General features: G+C 45.6%; 2 protein-coding genes across 2 annotated transcripts; one reads left to right on the top strand and one right to left on the bottom strand.

Annotated features, from left to right (window-relative positions):
* The first annotated feature begins 8,139 nt into the window (after nucleotides 1-8,139).
* Nucleotides 8,140-9,259, top strand: LOC133914188 (glutathione S-transferase T3-like). Its single transcript, XM_062357324.1, has 2 exons — nucleotides 8,140-8,575; nucleotides 8,654-9,259. Exons 1-2 carry the CDS (start codon nucleotides 8,159-8,161, stop codon nucleotides 9,257-9,259), a joined length of 1,023 nt encoding a protein of 340 aa, XP_062213308.1. The 5' UTR covers nucleotides 8,140-8,158.
* Nucleotides 9,260-9,571: 312 nt separating this feature from the next.
* On the bottom strand, nucleotides 9,572-11,322 carry LOC133914595 (uncharacterized). Its single transcript, XM_062357671.1, has 2 exons — nucleotides 10,687-11,322; nucleotides 9,572-10,607 (listed from the first exon to the last, which is right to left on the bottom strand). The coding sequence occupies exons 1-2, from the start codon at nucleotides 10,995-10,997 to the stop codon at nucleotides 9,572-9,574; spliced, it is 1,347 nt and encodes a 448-aa protein (XP_062213655.1). The 5' UTR covers nucleotides 10,998-11,322.
* Between the last annotated feature and the right edge of the window lie 8,901 nt (nucleotides 11,323-20,223).

Raw genomic sequence — 20,223 nt, 5'->3', positions numbered from 1 at the left:
CAAATCCAAATTTAAAAACCTCAATTTGAATTTAAACTTAATTCCTTTCCCTTTTTCCTTTTTCTATTTCCCCGGACCGAATCTCCCTCCCCTCTCTCTGTTCTGGCCCATGTGCACCGGCCCGATTTTCCTTTTCTTCCATCGCTCCCCGTCGACACTCCTGGGTTGCGGCGCCCCGCTTGGCCCACCTCACGCCTGTGCTGCGCTCGCGCACTCTCACTAGCCCGCTCGCCCACGCCCACGCTCGTTGCGTTGTCCATGTGATGCCCATCCAACGCTCGAACGCTTGAGCCGTCTCCCTCCTCCAGCACAGTGCCACGCCACACTGTCTCGCGCCATCGATGGCCTGCACATTCAATGCACTAGTGACTTGCCTCTCTCATGCGTGATCCCACTCTTTCTCCTTCTCTCAGCTCTCTCTCTCCCACAGCCCAAGCGTCTGACACCCGCGACTTTCTCACCGCTGCATGTGCAACCCGATGCAGAGCCACCGCCATTCTGTTCATCGAGGACAGCGCGACGCGTCGCACCGCCTTACTAATGTTGGAACTCCCTCTATAAATAGAGTAGCCTTGCCTCCCTCTATCTGTTTCCTCACCTCGCCACCACCATAGCACCGCCGTCATGCTAATGCTAGTCATTGTAGCTCTGTCATCACCTTTCCATCCCCTGCGAGCTGCCGAGGAGCACCAGCAGGTCATCACCATCATTGTGCCACCTTCAGACCAGAAGCCCAACGGGAACATGCCCGCACTGAGCTGAGCTACTCCGCCGTAGCCGCTCCGTCGCTTCACCGGCCGTCATCCTGCCCATCACCATTTTCAAGCTCAATGAGCATCCCCGCCCCTCGCGCACCCCCTAAATAGCATGTCGTCGTCCTAGTACTCTCGCTTCACACGACCACATGAAGCTACTTGTTTTTCTTCTGCCGCCACATTGAAATCTCGCTATTAGCATGCACCTGCCCTCTATTTGTGGTCCAGTCATCGTGCCGTATAGCCCAGGAGCGCTAGGCTCCATTTCTTTGTAGGTTGACCGTGTGCAGTATAGGGGAGGTGTTGTCCAGTTTCTCCACACCGATGTCGTCTAATTCGGTCATCGTTTGGCACTGCTCTGCTCATGGCCTGCCGACGATGAACCCCACGCCCGAGTTCCCCATAGCGCGTAGGTGACCGGAGTTAGCTTCTTGTCGTGGAACTCTGGCGGAAACATGACTACGGAATGCTCTTCGGCATGGATCCATCGCAAATTGCTCACCGCTGGCTTGATCCCATTTGCCGCTCCACTGCATCGCACGCCCACATGTGCGTGGCTAGACCATCGGGCGCACCCACAACCCAGCTGGGCAGGTTGTGCTTGGTCACATGCCGTTGGACAGCCCAACCGACCGGGGCCATGCCCCAGTGGGCGAGCCCAGCTCCCTTAGCCCACGAACGCAGTCAGCCCGACCCGACCGGGTCGAAAACAATGCGGCCTGGCCCAATCCGAGCCCATCGTAGCCCAATCTAAGCCCATTCGTCCCAACTCGACATTATGACGTGGGCCCCACCGAGTTACTATTTAGTGGGCGTGGGTTATTATTCAATGGGTCCCACCTATGAATACTAAAATTTTGTATTTTTCTAATTTAATTTTAGATTAAATCTTCTGGGAGTCGTAATTTCTCCGTTCTAACTCTAATTTCGCTGAAATTCATCTAAATTCGAGATCTACCTATCTATCATAGTGTGATATCCATTAGGGCTCTTTTGGTTTTTAGTTTGGTGTTATTTGATTCTTCTCTAGTATAGTTCATTATAAATCGTAGTCGTGTTTGCAGAACCATCGGAGTTTTATCAGTGTTGTGCAGGAAGCATCCGGATCAAGTAGTGGATTCATCATGATTAACTCTTTAATCATATTGGCATGGCCATGCACTTTCTCAATCCAACTACTTCGAGGGGCCCAGAGATATCTCTTCCGTTATCAAGGAGGGGCAAATTCCTTCTTGATCGCTTATACCCCACAATATATTTCATGACAAACCCGAAAATTAACTTTATGACTACTCAGTTACGGAATAGTGTTTAGCAGCCTCAAAGTATGCCACTACACATTTTGGGAATCAATGACGATCTCAGGTCTAAGGATCCTGCATGTACACCATTTGAGATAATAACTGATGACATATCATAAATAACAATCCCAGCAGTATCTCAAGATGGGTCTATCCAACATCATGTTCTCTAACATAAATGTCCATATTATTGACCTGGTATCTCTATACATATGATCCATGAAACGTGATCTTCAATCAATACATGTGCTAGTCTTATGTATCGTCACAATGATATGCGATCAGGGATCGACTAAGAATAACATCATGATATAAAAAAAGAGTTTCATGAACAAGTCACATACTTACCAATCAATGAAATGATAGTTATTCTTGGAATAACACATTATTCGGTAGTACATGAACATAGACGTGTAATACAATCATCTCTATGATTACCTCTAGGGCATATCACCTTCAGTGTGGGTACAGTGTATAACCTCTGCAGAATGTAAACCTATTAGAATAGGCGTGTCCATGGTCATAGACATGCGAAGGTAGAACCTTTTTTACTAGACTCCGGGTGCTTGTGTCTTGATGAGTGAGTGTGTGGACTAGATGTTTGTGTGATGAGGTTGCTGGCTCAATCCGTCAGGAGCTATGTGGTACTAGAGGTACACCAGATGTGATGCTAGGGATTTCGGAGCGAGGCGTACCCCCTCCGAGGACTGAAAAACCCCTAGATGTAACTCGTTACCTTGTTTTCTGGAATTAAACTATTTTAAAGTTAACAGTAGAGAACATAACTTAACTCTTGCATAAATTGTTTTACGCTAAAACTAAACCTTAAAGTCTTATCCTTGAATTACCCCTTTATGTATCTATCAAACACTTAAAGTAGTACAGGGCTTGCTGAGTATCTTTCATACTCACTCTTGCTGTCATTCAGATGAGGAAGCTGATGCTGACTTCGCCAGAGGTGAAGACGAGGACGAAGAGTAGTATTAGAAGTCACGTTCACACCCTAGTTGCTTGTGGTTTTGGTTGTCGTTTCCTCTATGCTTTTTGGTTGGCCGTTCGACTAGGTTTGTAATATGTAGTATGGTTTGTAAATCTTTTGTGCTATGAACCTTAATACTTGTGTATAAAGTTTGATTGTGATACCACGATTGCTACATTGTGTGTATCAGCTACTTGATCTAGGGACTGATACAGGAGGCATAGGAGATCCCGGGTTTAGGGTCTTACAATGACTATTCGGAAAAAGAGCTTTTGAGAGGGTTGTTTTGAGGGAGAGTTCTTGAGTTCTTTATATTGTAATTTTTTTTGTTTTCTTTTGTATGTTTCAAAATTTTGAAAAAAAGAGAGAAAAGAATGAAAAAGAATAAGCATTATATCTGATACATATATGAAATTTGAAGTGAATGCTTATGTTACATGGGATTTTCTTGCATTTTCATATCTATACATGTAGGGTGTAATTTTTGTCATGGCTTTATAAATCGAATGAAAACTTGAATTTAAATCTTTTCATGGTTGAACACTCTTGACTCCTTTGATCTTCCATAAAAATGCTAAATATGACAGGATCAAAGTATGAGAAATGTGTTGAATAATAGTTGATCGGTAAAAGATCAAGGAAATATCCAATGGCAAACTTCATATTTACGAGACTATTTATTGTTGTACTTTGATATGGACTTGGAAGAAGTTGTGTATGACTAAAACCATTTATCTTAAGCTTCTGATTCTATTGTGACATAGGCTTGGCTTGGTTGGAAAGTAATGCAAGATACTGTATATAATTTCTTGCAAAAGAATATGAGTAAATACAAGTGATTTAAATCAAAAAGATATCGTACAAGTGGTACCAATGTTTTTAATAACATATAAATCGGGGATTAGAGTTGTTGAGGTTGGGGGATCATGTCTTACAAATAAATTACTAGTTATAGTTGATGAGTTATACTTACATTACATTTTTATATTTCTAGATGGGTTGGTGTAAATATTCTTAATAGTGTAGCTTGGTCGAGTAATAAAATGATAAAAACAAAAACAACAAAAAGAGTGTATTCTCTTTTTTGTATTCTTGATTAATCCATGACCAAAGTGGGAGAAATTTGGGATTTTATTTTCCTCTTTTTGTCAAAGGGTGAGTTTTTGCCTTTCTTCTTTTTCTTTCTCTTTGGGGGAGAATTTTGTTGTTGAATAAAAGGGGGGGGGGGGGGGATTTCCTGGATCTTTCGATTGATCTTTTGGTTTTTGTTTTTTATTTTGCTTCTTGATTTTTAAAATAAAAGATGTTGGAAAAGTCATTGCCAATGTTCACACAAGGTGTTGCCAATATTTTCATGGAATAAGTCTAGATGACCCCCCCTAACTATTGCGCTTCGTCTCCTCCACACCCTCACATAACAAGTCGGTATTTAGAACCCTCACATTTTCAATAGCGTTTAATTAACCCCCTAAGCTGGTTTTCTATGGTGGTTTCGCAAAGCTGGCACGCCAAGCTAGCGGCCGCCGCCACACCAGCACCTAGGCCTGCTTGTCAACGCCCGGATGCATGCTATAACTCGCGAGGTCACTCCCTCTACCATTTCTCCTCTCCACCGAGTGTAGGGAGCAAAGCAACTCCACACAGCAGCTCACTGTCACCCATCGTCTTGGAGGCTATCTAGCCATCGGGAAGGCCCCTGAGGGCTCCGTAATGAGTTCCTTCATAGATCCCCGTAGCTCCCTCGACCTCTCCCCCGCTACCGAGCACCATCTTCCTCGAGTCCGACCACCGAATGAGCTCAGATCCATGGCCAATCCTCCCTCCATGGTGAGCTACCAACTGATTCCTTTTTCCCCTAGCTCCATCTCCCTTCTGCGCCGCTCCTTGACCCATTATTGGCGTGGAACCATAGCTGGATGAGGCCCAGTCAGAGTTTCCCTCCCCACCAATCACCATTGGTGCCACCGAGCACCTCAACGTCGACTAGTTGCTCTGGACCATCTTTGCCCATTATAAAGTCATGAAGAGATCCACTGTGGCCCTAGTAAGCTAGAGCGTAGGTACCCTTGGCCCTATCTTGTCGTCTGCGTGGACTTCCCCAGAGCCGAGCTCCACCACACCTTCAAGCTCCCCGCCGACCGAGCCCCGGTCACACCCAACTCCTGCAGAGCCTGTGGAAGAGTTCACCTTAGTGCCATGCAGCTTCCCGTGCTGCTCACCAGCCACGCCAGCCATTGGCTCGCCGCCAGCGAGTGCGGCCAAAGCCATCATGGCCATGTTCTGTCTCTGTGCAGCTGACAAGCAGGCCCCACACGCTAGTTGACCAAGTTAAGGTGAAGTCAGGGCCCACTGTCATGGTAGGGGCTGGTTGGTTGTGGGTAGAAATTGCTTTAGAGTTTTTAGGACCCTGCGACGTGTAACATGTCGTCCAGGCGCTGACAAGTGGGCCCGAGTGCTGGTGTGGCTGCAGCCACTAGCGTGGTGTGCCAGCTAGGCAAAACTGCCTTGGAAAACCAGCTTAGGGGGTTAATTAAGCGGTATTGAAAAGGTGAGGGTGCTAAATATCTGGTTTGTTATCGGGGGGTCATCTAGACTTATTCCTATTTTCATCAAGGGATAGGTTGTGAGATCATATGTGATGAAAAAAATAGTTTAGTGATAAAATTGGCAAAGTAAAGTGATCTAGCATTATGACAAAGGTGATATGCATCTGTTACATGGATTGACGTGAGTCTAGTTTGGAAAAACTTATGCTTGGAATTGGTTGTTTTGTTTGTTCATGTGTAGGTCGTCCGTAAATGCGAACGTGGTTGGTGACAGGGACCGAGACTAGGTTTATGCAGGAACTGTGGTTAAGGTGGTCAGAAGGTCACACCAGATGTACGGTATATGGATCGGAGGATTGTATCGTGAGGTGCGGATGAGCTCTTTGCTAGATGAGACGGTGTCCGTGGCACCTTGTCACGGAAGAATGTGTAGCTGCAGGGAGAGGAGAAGCCCAAAGACCATGAGAGACAGGGCTGAATTCATGGCGTTGATGGAAGAACGGGAAGGACTACTGGTGCGGAGTGCTTCTTCAACGTTTGAAAATGGGTATTCCTTCATAGCACCCCACTTGGCGTTCAATGATATTGCAACTTGATTAGAAAGGACATCCAGAAAATGATTGTATATCAGCAGGGAGTCCAGACCAGCACGCAGGCATAGCTTCAAGCCTTATACATTATATTCTCAGTTAAATGGTATTATAATGTATGTTACTAGACTGTTAAAGAAATTCATGATCATTCGTATACTTGTCAAAGAGTTTGGAACACTCGTTTGCTTGGCATACAATTGGGCATGCCATGGATGGATCAACGACTTATGGCCAGCATGGGTTTACATACTAGATGGGTAGGTAAAGTGGCATTTGTTTGTGCACAATTCCAAGGTGGCCAAAGACTTGAAGTCAGTCAATCCGTGCAAGCTGCAAACACTGGAGACCAGTGTGGCGGAAGGCATTCCGACTGGATCAGCATCCTCTAACTTCACCCTTGAAGTCACGGCATGACTTCACCCCGCGATCTGCCGTCCGTTCACCTGGCTTACATCCTACGGCTGCAAATCCTCCTCATTGCTGGTCAATTCCTCCTTCCCAGTAGCACCATCATTGGCTCCCACACCCCCTCTCGTGCCGCCTCTCCTCCTCTTCTGGTCGCCTCCCCGCTCATGGCACCCGCATCAGGCTCCACCTCTCCGTCCCCACCATCTCAAGAAACGGGAGAGTCCCTTCTTCTCCCAGCACTTCCCCCCTTTCTAAGGGCAACTCCAACAGGTGCCCAAAAACAATCCCAATAGCTATATGTTGGGAACCTCCTCTAAAATACGGCTCCAACAGACACCCAAACTGCTTCCTAAAAACTAGCGAAGTCCAAAAAACGCCGGCCGGCTCGCAAGTTGTAGCTATCCCCAATCGCACTCCCAATCGGTGAAATCGTCGATCCCGCGCTCGGCAGCGGTGTGCGCGCCTCCTTCGCGCGCTCGGCAGCGGTGTGCGCGCCTCCTTCGCGCGCTCGCCGGTGGGGCGGCAGCTTCGGCTAGCGGCCAGGCAGCAGGGCGCGGCAAATCCGGCAGCAGGGCGCGGCAAATCCGGCTGCAGGGCGCGGCAAATCCGGCGGCAAGGCGCAGAGCTGAGCATTTTTTCGTTCCGGCCAGCATACCTCGGCGGGCGGACGTAGCAGGCTCCCTTCTTGATTTTTTGCTTCCTCCTCTGGTCCTTAAAATCTTTCACCACCCACTCACCTTGCGGTCAAATTTGTGCTCCATAATTGGGGAGGGCCAAGAAACGGAGCTCTCCAATGCACAGCGACGCCAGGTAATTCTGTAAGAAAGAAAAAAGAAAGATCATTTAGCTGCTCTTGAGTTCTCAAATGATTTCAACGCATTTATCTCCACTTGCAGGTGAATTTGTGGCCTCTTGAAGTTGAAGGGTTCATGTGATTTCACAGTTAGGTAATTTTCCATTCAGTTATTGTTTTGAACATTTTAGCATCCGTTCCTTCTAGCAGAACTGCCGATAGATCAGATGATTGGTTGGGGAAGTTGTCTGAGAGAGCCTCTTGGTTCTTGGTAGCGTTATGTTGCAGATCTGCTGAAGGTCGTAGAAGGGTTATTTCTGAAATTGTAAAGGCATTTTTGCTATTTCATTGATTCAGCAAGCAGTACCTCCAAAGGATCATTGATACCAGATAAAAAAGTTTTAGCTTTCTCTGAGCTGGTAAATTCAATATTGTCTAGAAATAGTCAGAGCAACTTGCTTGTTCTTAGTTGCTCACTTGATATTGCCAAACCTATGATAGATGGCAGAATAGTGTAATCTTTTTTTGGTTTGCTGAAAGTGATTGACCTGGACCACCCGGATGCTCCAAAGGTTATCAAACTTATATTGAAGGATTTGGATAGCCTTACTAGGACTGTATATGCAAGTGATCAAGTCCTTAAGTCATATCAATATAACAAGAACAGATTACCTGGGTCACATATTACCCTACAGTTTTTTTTTGTACTTTTATTGTCATGAAAAACATTCTCAGCCAACTACTTTTCTATGGTGCAGCAGCCAGGATGTGGTGGCCTCTAATATGGATGGGTTTTATGTTAACTTGTTGTCCAGTGACAACCATGTACTAGATTGGGATGAAGACAATGAATTGGTTAGCCCCCCTGAGGAGCAGCTACCAGCAGTTGAAGAATTGACTCCCACTGCGAGACCAAACCAGAAAAGGTCGAAGAATTTTAGCGAAAAAGAAGATGAATTATTGGTGTCGGCATGGCTGAATATTAGTATGGATGCTGTTCAAGGCAACGACCAATCACGGTCTACATATTGGAAGCGAATTCATGACTACTTCCACTCCAACAAAGACTTCAATTCGGATCGCACTCAGAGTTCTCTAATGCATCGTTGGTCTCATATTCAAGAAAATGTAAACAAGTTTGTTGGCTGTCTTTCCCGGATTGAGGGGCGAAGGCAAAGCGGGGTTACAATTGAAGATAAGGTTAGAATACATGTCATTAATTTGATACATGCCTCAATTACTTTATGTTAGTTTAATGTGACATGTTTTCTTGGACAGATGTTGCAGGCATGTACTCTCTTCAAATCCGAAGATAAGAACAATAAGTCATTCATGTACATGCATTGCTGGAACCTCCTAAGAACCCAACCAAAGTGGGTTGCTAGGTTGGCTCAAGTCTCATCTCAGAAATCTTCTCAAAAGAAACAGAAGACCACCCTCAATTCAAGTCCGGGTACATCTAGTCCAAGTACCCCAGATGATAGTGGAGCGGCAACTCCAAAATATGAGGTGTCAACACGACCATTGGGGAGGAAAAAAGAGAAAGAAAAATTACGCCGAGGTGGAGATGTTGTGTTCATGGATGCAATGGATAATCTATGGGCAAAGAAGAAAGAGATGGATGCGGAGAAAGAGCTCAAGAAAGAGGAAAGATACAAACAAGCATTTGCACTTGAACAAGAGAGATTAGCACTAGAGCAAGTGAGGGTTGCAACCGAGAAAGAACAACTTGAGGTAAAGAAGCAAGAGGTAGAATTGAAGAGGATGGTAGAAGAAGAGAGAATTATGGCTATTAACATTACTGGTATGTCCGAGACACAACAACGGTACTACAGGAGTTTGCAGAATGAGATCATGACTCGCCGATGTAGTGGCTCAGGTTAATATTGTATGGACCCCTATGTTGTGTTTTATGTTCCTATTGGTTCAACCATTTCGTTGTGTGTAATATTTGGGATGTTTGAACTACTATGTTGTGTGTGAACCTATGTTGGGAACTTTGAACCATTGGGAAGTTTAGAAACATTGTGATGTTTGAACTCATAATTGCACACAGAATACAAGACTACATGCATACCGAACACAAGACTACATGCATACCGAATACAAGACTACATGCATACCGAACACAAGACTACATGCATACTGAATACAAGAGTACATGTATACATAACGAAGACTAGGACTCAAACATTATTAGTACTGATCTCCATGACGTTGCCAGAGGTGCTCGACTAGATCTGCTTGAAGCTGAGAGTGAGTTTCCTTGTCTGTGATGTCATGATAAGTTTGAATGAACTCACGTAGTTCTGGTGTGCGCTTATGGGATGGTGTCACAGTTTCTCCTAAGCCATCAAATTGTAAGTCTTGCGTTTCACCTCGCTCATCTTCAATGATCATGTTGTGCATGATAACACAAGCAGTCATTATTTGGCTAAGTATATCCTGGTCCCAAAAACGAGCAGGACCACGTACAATGGCGAAACGAGATTGCAGAACTCCAAAAGCTCTTTCCACATCCTTCCTAACTGCTTCTTGTGCTTTGGCAAAATATTTTCTCTTATTGCCTTGTGGCTTCTGAATGGTCTTCACAAAGGTGGCCCATGGAGGATAGATACCGTCAGCAAGATAATATCCCATTGTATAATTGTGACCATTAATGGTGTAGTTCACCTTTGGAGCTTGCCCTTCTGCTAATTTTGCAAAGAGTGGGGAACGTTGAAGCACATTGATATCATTATGAGATCCAGGTAAACCAAAAAAAGCATGCCAAATCCATAGATCTTGTGAAGCAACGGCTTCTAGAATGATTGTGGGCTCACGCACATGGCCGGTATACATACCTTGCCATGCCGTGGGGCAATTCTTCCACTTCCAATGCATGCAATCTATGCACCCCAGCATACCTGGAAAACCTCTTTCCTCCCCTATTGCAAGTAGTCTAGCAGTATCATTCTCATTTGGTGCTCTCAAATACTCATCCCCAAATACATCAATAACAGCTTTGACAAACCTTCTCAGACTCTCTATAATGGTGCTTTCTGCAATACGAACCTGGGCATCAATAGCATCCGCCGGAACTCCATAAGATAGCATTATGAATGCTGCAGTAATCTTCTGTAAAGCACTTAACCCAAGTTGTCCAGCTGCATTTCTCCTTTGGACAAAATAGTCATCATGATGCTCTACAGTATGCATTATACGCAAAAAGAGAGATCGCCTCATTCTAAACCTGTTTGGAGATGAAGAATAAGCCGTAGGTACGATCAACATCAATAGAAAACTCTAAAGATATTGCTTCATTTACAAACCTGCGCCTAAAGAATGTCGGACCGTAGGTAGAATCGTCCGAGAAATAGTCTCGGAATAGCCTCCAATGCCCTTCTTGTCTGTCGCGATTGATGATTTGATGACCAGGGACCGAACCACCAGGCTGTAGCGCATTGACAACTTGATATTGCTTGCGTGCTAGGTTGGCTGCAGCAACAATGAATTCTCCATCGTCGTCGGACGACGACGAATCCATGACCTGTTTCATGAGAAGGCTACGATGACTCATTGTGATGTGGGAGGCTGAAGGGGGCAGTGGTGTGCAATAGAAAAAACACCAGGGCGAGTACATATATAGGCTCAGAGAAATATAGCCGTTGGATATATGACGGTTGGAAACATAGCCGTTGGAACACGACCGTTCCAAATATAGCCGTTGGGAATAATCGTTCGAAAAATTTCCATTTAAAAATAACCGTTCATAATTTATATGTTTAAAAATATTTGTTGAAAATATTGCGGTTTGAATTGTAGCCGTTTAAAAATATAGCCGTTGAGATATAAAGAGTTAGATATTGGGAGTCTGTTGGAGAGTGTAGTGATATTGGGAAGGAATCTTTTTAGGAAGGCTCACTGTAGTGGATTTTTGGGAGTGATTTTTTAAGAGTCTGTTGGAGTTGCCCTAATGCAGAGTTGCTTCCTATTTGTCACTTGTACTGGATGGATTTACAATTGGTCACTTTTTCTTCAGGGTCACTTGTATTATGATGTTGATCTCAGCTTAGCTTGAGTGTGTTGTGTTGTACCTAGCTAGAGTTCTACTTGCTAATTCACTATCCTGACAAATGATCTGGATTGCAAGCTGATAGATACCCCAGTGTTGATGCGGACAGAAGATGGCTTGTTTTTTATCTAGTTTCACACTCAAACGTGGATGCCATGCCAGCATTGACTGACTTGTTGTCATTCTGCTTCTTGATCAATCAGCATGACACATGACTAGAGAAGATGTCAGATGAGAGAAGCCATCTCATTAACATCAATCAGCATATGACATCCAGCTTGTAAAAGTTCAGAGACAAGAGTTTCCCAATGGCCAGCGCAATCAAAATGCTTGCATCCAGGATGTATTTATATCCTGAGTCTGTTTTCGGAATGTAAACTATACCAATAAAAAACAACTCAGCTAAGAGTTACACCGTGATTTGCAATGAGGCTGTTACAACCTTTAAACAGGAGAGAGCTACAGGTAAAGTTAGATGTTGTATTTTAACACAGCTAAGCTAGGATAGGAGTTGCAAAATAAAATCAGCTGTCCTATGTGAATTGAATAGTTGTGAAAAGTTGTGCCCTTGTTAATTCTATCCTTACCTAATGTGCCTGCCTCTCCTGATACAGCTTTGCTCGACACAACACACTGGTGCTTCAATTTACAGTTTCCCAAGATCAACTCTGCTCAGGAGAATTCAGAGTTCCTCAACAAAACAAAAACAAAAACAAAAACAAAAACAAAACAAAACAATGACGACACAGAGATGTTTCTCATCTTCAGATCAAAGTCATCAACTCATCAAATTTTTCACTCTTTCACGGCAGCAGATAATTCACTCATCAACTCATCAAATTTGTCACCATCTTCCACTTCTCTCTCTTCCGCAGCAGCAGCCATCAACTCATCAGAATAGTTCTTCAGTGCAAAGGTCATTGGTAATTAGTCCTTGCAAAGTTTAAGCACATGAAAAAACTCTTAGTAATAATACAATCACTAAATTTGTATGTTTATATGAACAGGATTACCGTCAATAGTTGAGTGAAGCTATCGATGACCCTACGGCCCTGTTTGGCAAGGCTCTAGTTCCTAGTTCCACATCAGCTCTGGAGTTTGTATACTAAAATAAAGTGGTTTAAGCATCTATTAGTCTAAAATAAAAATAAGATAGCTCAGCCAAACACCTTCAGTGTACCCACAGCTTCAACTCCATAAATTTTTGGAGCTAGAGATATCCAGCTCCAAAAATTCTTGGAGTTGAAGCTCTGCCAAATATGCCATATATTCTTCTACACCATCATTTACTTGTGCTTCCACACCATCATTCCTAGAAGCATTATCCTCTTTTACTTGTGCTTCCACACCATCATTCCTAGTCACTTGTTTTTTTTTCCCTTTTAGTTTAGTTTTACTCTGTGCTTTTCTCTTTGCTTTGTGCTTCTTATCAAGCCAGGTTCTTTTTCTCTTTGAACCTCTTATGCAGACTTTTTTTTCTTTAAGCGTGCACCACTCAACAAGTCATTTGGTGTCTCAAAATCCACACAGACTGTACATGGATCCCCTGAAGTACTTCTACATGCATTGATTTGGTCTTCAACTTGACTACTAAGGATGTCAAATGTGTTATCTACTAACAAACAGCATTCTAGTGAGCTGGCTGCTTGATGTGCCAAACTGAGAATTTTGTAACGTAGCATAGTAGCCAGATTTGGATTTTCAATTATGCTTCTTTCCTGGTTATCTTGTATAGTTCCATGACGTGCTTCCCGTGTCCATCACTTTAATACATATTGTGCCATAGTGACTTGATATTCATCAAATCAAGTACTTCCAAAGCATGAGCACATAATATTTCAATTCTACTAAATTGGTTGCAGTGGCTCTGTTTGGTCCAAAAAGGGTTACCAATAACTTTGTACTCCTCCTCAAAGGTTAATTCTTCATCAAGACTCCCAATTGCAACAAGATATTCATATTTTCATTCAATACCCTAGTGCATGCTGCCATGCATGGATCTTTCATATTCAGCTTGGAAAGCTTCAAATATAATGGGTGTGTACAGTTTGCTTGCTTGCAACAAAATAGGTATCCTCATTTTGATCCTAGATAATTTTTTCCTTGAATCAAATTCTGAATCTAGTTCTTTATTTCTCTTTCCTTGCACCACCCTTTCAAAATGCTTTAGAAATAGAATGATATCAAAGTATGATTTGAAATGGTCTTTCAAGTCACTATTTAGACTCTCACTTAACTGTGTACTTCTTATTCCCAATGTGAAAACATCCTTCATATAATATTCATTCTATTATCTTTGAACCCATAGATACTATCTAACCAAGATTTTTGGTGCACCTTGCTCCTCATGGCATCAAATGCTTCTTCAAAAGTTGCCCTGTCCTCATACTGATACATGCAAGCGCTAAAATCTAATAGAATACTTGACCCTGACCTCATACCTTTGTCCTCCTGTTGAGCTAAATGCTTGACATCATTATGCATTATGTGAAAAGTGCACAATCCATGCCATGCTTCTGTGAACACTTCTTCAATTGCTTTCCCCATTGCACTATCTTGATCTGTATAGATTTTTTTAGGTTGCTTCCCATTATGTGCTTTTAGAAAGGTATCAAAGAGCCACTTGAAGGACTCAAATGCCTCATCGTACAAAAGAGCTGCACCAAAAATCACGGTTTCTCTAAAATGATTGAATCAAACAAATACACCAAAAGGCATGTACTCCTTGTTTGTTTTAAAAGTAGTGTCCAATGTAACAACGTCACCAAAGTGTGCATAGTCCATGATCATTTTAGCATCAGCCCAAAAGATGTTTGCAATTTGTTAAACATAGTCCATTTGCAAGTTATATTGGAATGAAGAGTTCTCGGCAATTTTGTCTTGAAAATACATCAACATATTTCCAGCTTCACCATATGCTATCTCACGGTTGACGCTTGTGTACAAATAGTTTTTGTTATCACGACGGGTGTAGCTGAGATTAAATGATCCACCAACTTGCCGACTAGCTAACTCATGTACAGATTTAAGCCCAATTCTAGAATCATTGGCTATTTCAATTTCAAAAGCATGTAATTCTGAAATTTTTCTTTATGATGCTATCAAGTGGAAGGTTTCTGGCAAGTGAAGGATGTGATTGTGATTTAGGACAAGATCAGTTACTTCATAGTTTCCCACATCTTGATCTAGTACAATAATCATACGTACTTCACAATTAGTTCTAGTTTCAGCTCAAGGACACTTTACCAGATGATCTCTTTTATCTTGTTTAAGATAACCCTCGTTTGAACAAACATACCTATATGATCTAACCTTACCATCGGACTTCCTTTTATTTGTATACCCCTTTCTGATCTCAAAACCTACGTGACCTCCACAGGCTACCCAAAATTTCCAAGTCCCATCCATGTTCTGAAACTTCATCCTAAGCTGAAACACCCAACTAGCTACCATGCTCCCTCTGAAATGTAGTCCTTCAGAACTTGGATCCATGGTGCTCCTTCAGAACTTGGATATTCATCTCCTTCAGAACAGCAACATCTGCATATTCATCGAACCAGTGACAAAAATGTACTTGCAAATATAAATAAAACATGCACTTGGATACAAGATAACTTGTAGAAAACCTGCTTTCCTATCAACAGCAGCAAGCCTCGATACTGCAAGGAGTGCATAGATTCCATCCAACCGCTGCGTTGCCTTGCTGAAGCCAGCTTTTGACAACTGAATCAAATGATCCAATAAAGAAGGAACTTGAAGCACAGCAATTTTATTAATAGTTAATATGCATTAATGCTTGCATTTCATCTGCGTTTAAATCACTCCTCCTTAGGCACGAAAAGAAAGGGGGAAAAAAGATGAACTAAGCACGAAGATGGTTCTTTTTGCAGACAAAATTGGAAGAACTAAGCACGACGATGATTCTTTTTGCAGATAAAATTGGAAGTAACTCCCACACCTTATTCAAAGAATCAGACTGTTTGCATATGACTCATATTAATTTTAGATGCCCCTTCCTCAAAGTATCTTTCTCTTTCAAGCCTGCAGATAGCACGAACGGGAAGGACGCGCCAGCTGCGAAGGGATCGTGAAGGACGCGCGAGAGGAGAATGCAGGATGAGCGAACGGGGGAAGGGGAAGGAAAGGAGACGACGCTCGGTGATTTCCCGCGACGCGAGGGAGATTTCCCGCGCAGTCAGTCTCTGTCTGGGGAGCTCGACGCATCGGTGATTGCAGCCGCAGGATCAGAGGATCCCCTCCGTTCCGACTGGGAGCACGGGGCCACATGCATGCGCGTTACGCGGTCTAGTTTTGCACTTCGGTATAGTCGCATGGATTTGGACATTTGGAAATTGGTATGCTACCACGTCGCTGGAAGAACCTGGAACTAGCATTCAATCCATACGTTTGTTGCCGAGTTTTTTTATTAAGAACAAGGAATTATCAAGGCCTAACTGTGAAAATAAAATATGTTATGGGCCTGTTTGTTTTAGCCTGCGAGAAAAAAAAAAATCTGATTCTGCAGCCGAATAATTGATTCTAGGATAGAATACCCTGATCACCCCAACGACACAATCTCCATCTTAGGAATTAGTGAGAAGATAGCTAGGCAGCGGGAGCGGGAATTAAGAGTTCAGCGACCGGCCCATTGATCAAACTCCAGCCCATCATAGACTAAGGTCCATGGGCCAGCAAATAAGGCCTTGGCCCATAAGGCCGGCCCAAAGTTGATCGAGCTGTGGCGAACCTGCTGATTGGGCTATGTTGACTGGGTCAATCTGTGGCCATGCGCACACATCAGCACACTGGAGGGAAAGAGCAGGGCAGCCGCTGCCGGCCGCCCCGCGGCGGTGCTATGCCGGAATTTCGCTAGAACGGTGCAAACGAGATGAGTCCTTGACAAGATGTATGTGCTGGCGCTCTACGGGAGGAGATGAATTCGATGATGGGGTCCACGTTAACGGTGGCTTGTCAGAGGGGTCAGCGGCGGTGTAGAAGACTCAACACATTCACAACATCATGTGAGCCCAATTTCAATGCGAGAAGGTTCCTACGCAGTATTGGGCACTCTACCACGCTTCCTACTATTGCACATAGTTGATGAGGATGGTCGACGGTGAGGTCTTGCAACAGTGACGACACGTCGCGTCAGCCAAACATCACTTTGGGTGGCGTGATAGAGTTGTCAGGGTAGCATGATAGGAAATGTGCCACATCGTGTTTTTATTCCGGCGTAACAATGTTGTTGGTGGAAGAAAATGTCTTCCGCGAACAAGTACGACAAGAGCACACTCACGAAAATGGCTCAAGCTTGGAGACGGAGTGAAGAGAAAGGAGTACCAAAATGTATTGATAGTGAAAAAGATTGGTCCCTAGCCTGATGGCCATGGGTCTGTATTTATAGTGTCATTTAGGGTGTAAGTATACAAATATGCCCTTACAAAGATAGCGATGCAAGTTATCGATATACTACAGGGATTTGGAGCTAATTGAATTACACAGCCTAAGTTCAGGCAGAATACATTTACCCCTAACTAGAAGATATTATCTGCTATGGTAAATACAATAGTGTAGATGACCCAGAGGGTGTGATACTTGGTCGGTCGTCAATTGCAGCACGACACCACACTGTCCCGAATATCAGGATGACCTCCACTTGCATTGAGATGTCAGGATGGCCACCACTTGCATAGGTATTAAGCACCTGCCACTTCCTTGTAGGCAGAGGACGTTCTATGGGCCCCCTCTGGCTGATCTTTTATCAAGACCTGATGGCTCACCTTTCGGGCTCTGGGGAGGCTATCCTGTTCTTCGGAGGATAGGGACTTCGTACAGCCCATCCAGGCTTCGAAGGATAAAGGTTCCATGTGGTTGGAGCTTCGGGAGACTAGGGCTCTGGAGACCTCCGGAGCTCGGAGACCGGAGAGGCCTTCGAGGACCCAAGATTCATAGGCGTAGGCTAACGGGGCCAGGGGCGTCAGGGGTCCTTAAAGACGGCCCCCAACGATCCCTTCCAGAGACCAGCAACTTCCCCTGTCTCAAGAGGCAATGGCCTGAGGGGTTCTCAATCTCCGGAAGCTGGACTTCCGGCTGAGGATTCGGAGCCCAAGGGCTCCAAAGGAGCTCTTGATGGCGATCCTTTAGTAATGTATGCAGGTTAGGGAATTTCCCCCCAATAGTACCCACTTATCCGCTGGCCCCGAGGTATGGAGAGGTGAGCAGATGCAGAAGGAACTAGCTCCAGCCCAACATCATAGCCAGTATACCCTAATATAGCTTCTCACCATTGAGGAGTCTCTCAGTAGTGACCGTGAGCAATGATGGCAAAGCTTGATGGCGATAACGTAATCTGGAGAAAACTGCATAGTTGACAGGTACGCTGAAGGAGGGAGTCCATGACCCCCTCAGCGGTTTACTGTGATGTGGCCTGATGGAGTCAATGCGCTCTAGGGCCTATGCGGAGTACACCCTTCTGCTCCCTTAATGGTGAGTTCTTTGGCCGCTTGCACTATCAGCGTGGAGGTTGCGTGTGGCAGCGAGATATTCTCCTCATTTTTTGTCCTGAGTAATGGATGACGTGCGGTGATGGCAGTACGTCTGATGGGGTAATGCGCAGGTTCACCTGGGGTCCTGTGCCCATGACCCTCGCATGCACCGAAAGAGGCCCGAGCCATAAATACGATGAGATGAGCACACAAAAAACCAGGGTGCCATCGCAAGATGTCGCCATGTGGACGAGGATCGGCCCGGGCATGGCCATAGGCCCCCAGGGGAGTAATTGGGAGTGCCACGAAACGACGCTCATGGCGATTCTGTTTTCCTCCCCTGGCGTGCGCGAGCAATTGGCCCGGCTATAAAAGCCGTGGGTTCACCCAGTTGATCCTTCGCTACTGTGCAAGGGAGCGCCTATTCTTGGCTTGAGTATGGTGTCCTCTTCCTCCTCATCGTCGGAGATGATAGTGGTTTTGATTGGCTCGTCGGTTCCAACACCAGTGCCAGTTCTGCTTGCTGTGGTGCCTCCAGGGTCGAGCGGTCCCGTGGCATGCTTACGAGGTTGGAGCTGGCAGCCATCGTGCTTCCATCCTTGTAGAGGGAGTCGCCCCCCATCGCTTTGTCTCAATCTCCAGTCCGACCGGCCGCTCCAGTCGAGATTATCGATATCTCCGATGATGAAGGGGAGGTTGACTAGGACCTCCTAAAGAAGGAGATCAACGAGGAGGAGGCAGAAGTGGAGAAGGAGGCATCCCAGGCGGAGAAGAAAAAGACCAAGGAGGAGGCAAAGAAGGCCATAGAGGAGTTCTCTTCATCCTTGTCCTTGTCCTTTGACGTCTCAGGGGCTGGCTACTGCATCAGCCTCTGCAGCGGTAGGCCATAGATGAAGCGCATATACCACTTCTAGGTCTTGTAGTTTCCTTGATAGTCACCTTGTATTCTTCCTCCCCCTGGTTTGCTCTCGCGGGGTTTGTTTCCTTGTTTGTCACCCGTTTATCGGTGTTTCTTTTATAAGCGTCTTTTGGATGTACAAGTTATTAAGAAGATAACGAAATCCTTGGACCTGCTCATTTTTCCTTTGATCAAAACGTATGGCGATCCTCCGAATGTGTAGCATTTCATGTTTTTGGGTGCACCTAAGCCTCTATGCCTCACCTTTCCCGACCCCCTCGCACACAACGGTTTATTAGCGAACAGAGAGTGACACAGGTGTAGGCCTCAACGCAACTAAGGTAGGTGTCATCGACGTGCGGAGGGTTTGGGCCCCGACGCTTTTGGCGGGGGATAGTGACCTCATCGTTCCTGGCGGAGGAGGTGTAGCTGATAGTGTGGCCATAAGATGAGTTCTTTGACAGAGGTGAGGTAGTTTTGGAGCCTAGCGACGATGGATGGAGGTGAAGCTGATGGCTAAGGCTGAGGGAGGCAGTTGTGATCCCTTCATCCCTTCACCTCAATGAGGCTCCGGAGGTAGGGCCATCCGGAGTCTGACGACGGGAGCCCGAGGTGAAGCCGAGGGCTAGGCCGAGTGAGGTAGTTCGTGACCCCCTCGGCCTTTAACCGCAGCAAGGCTCCAGAGGCAGGGCCATCCGGAGGCCAGCGGTGAGAGCCCGAGGTAAAATCGATGGCTAGGCCGAGGGAGGCAGTTTGCGACCCCCTCGGCCCTTACCACGGCGAGGCTCCGGAGGCAAAGCCATTAGGAGCCCAGCGGTGGGAGCCCGAGGTGAAGTCGATGGCTAGGCTGAGGGAGGCAGTTCACGACCCCCTCGGCCCTTAGCCACGATGAGGCTCAGGAGGTAGAGTCATCTAGAGCCTGATGGTGGGAGCCCGAGGTGAAGCCGATGTCTAGGTCGAGGGAGACAGCTCGTGACCCCCTCGTCCTTTAACCGCAATGAGGCTTCAGAGGCAGGGCCATCTGGAGCCCAGCAATGGGAGCTCGAGGTGAAGCCAATGGCTAGGCTAAGGAAGGAAGTTCACGACCCCTTAGGCCCTTAACTGCGGCGAAACTCTAGAGGCAGAGCCATCCGATGCCCACTGGCATGAGCCCGAGGTGAAGTCGATGGCTAGGTCGAGGGAGGCAGTTCACGACCCCCTCAGCCCTTAATCGCAACGAGGCTCCAGAGGCAAGGCCATCCGGAGCCCGACGGCGGAAACTCGAGGTATAGCCAATAGCTAGGCCGAGGGAGGTAGTTCGCGACCCCCTCGGTCCAAGGGCCAAGGCTCCGGAGGTAGGGCCATCCGGAGCCCAGTGGCAGGAGCCTAAGGTGAAGCTAATGGCTAGACCAAGGAAGGCAGTTCGCGACCC

This window comes from Phragmites australis, chromosome 4 (assembly GCF_958298935.1).
Source record: "Phragmites australis chromosome 4, lpPhrAust1.1, whole genome shotgun sequence".
Taxonomy (NCBI): domain Eukaryota; kingdom Viridiplantae; phylum Streptophyta; class Magnoliopsida; order Poales; family Poaceae; genus Phragmites; species Phragmites australis.
This window is presented reverse-complemented; position numbering and strand designations above follow the sequence as displayed.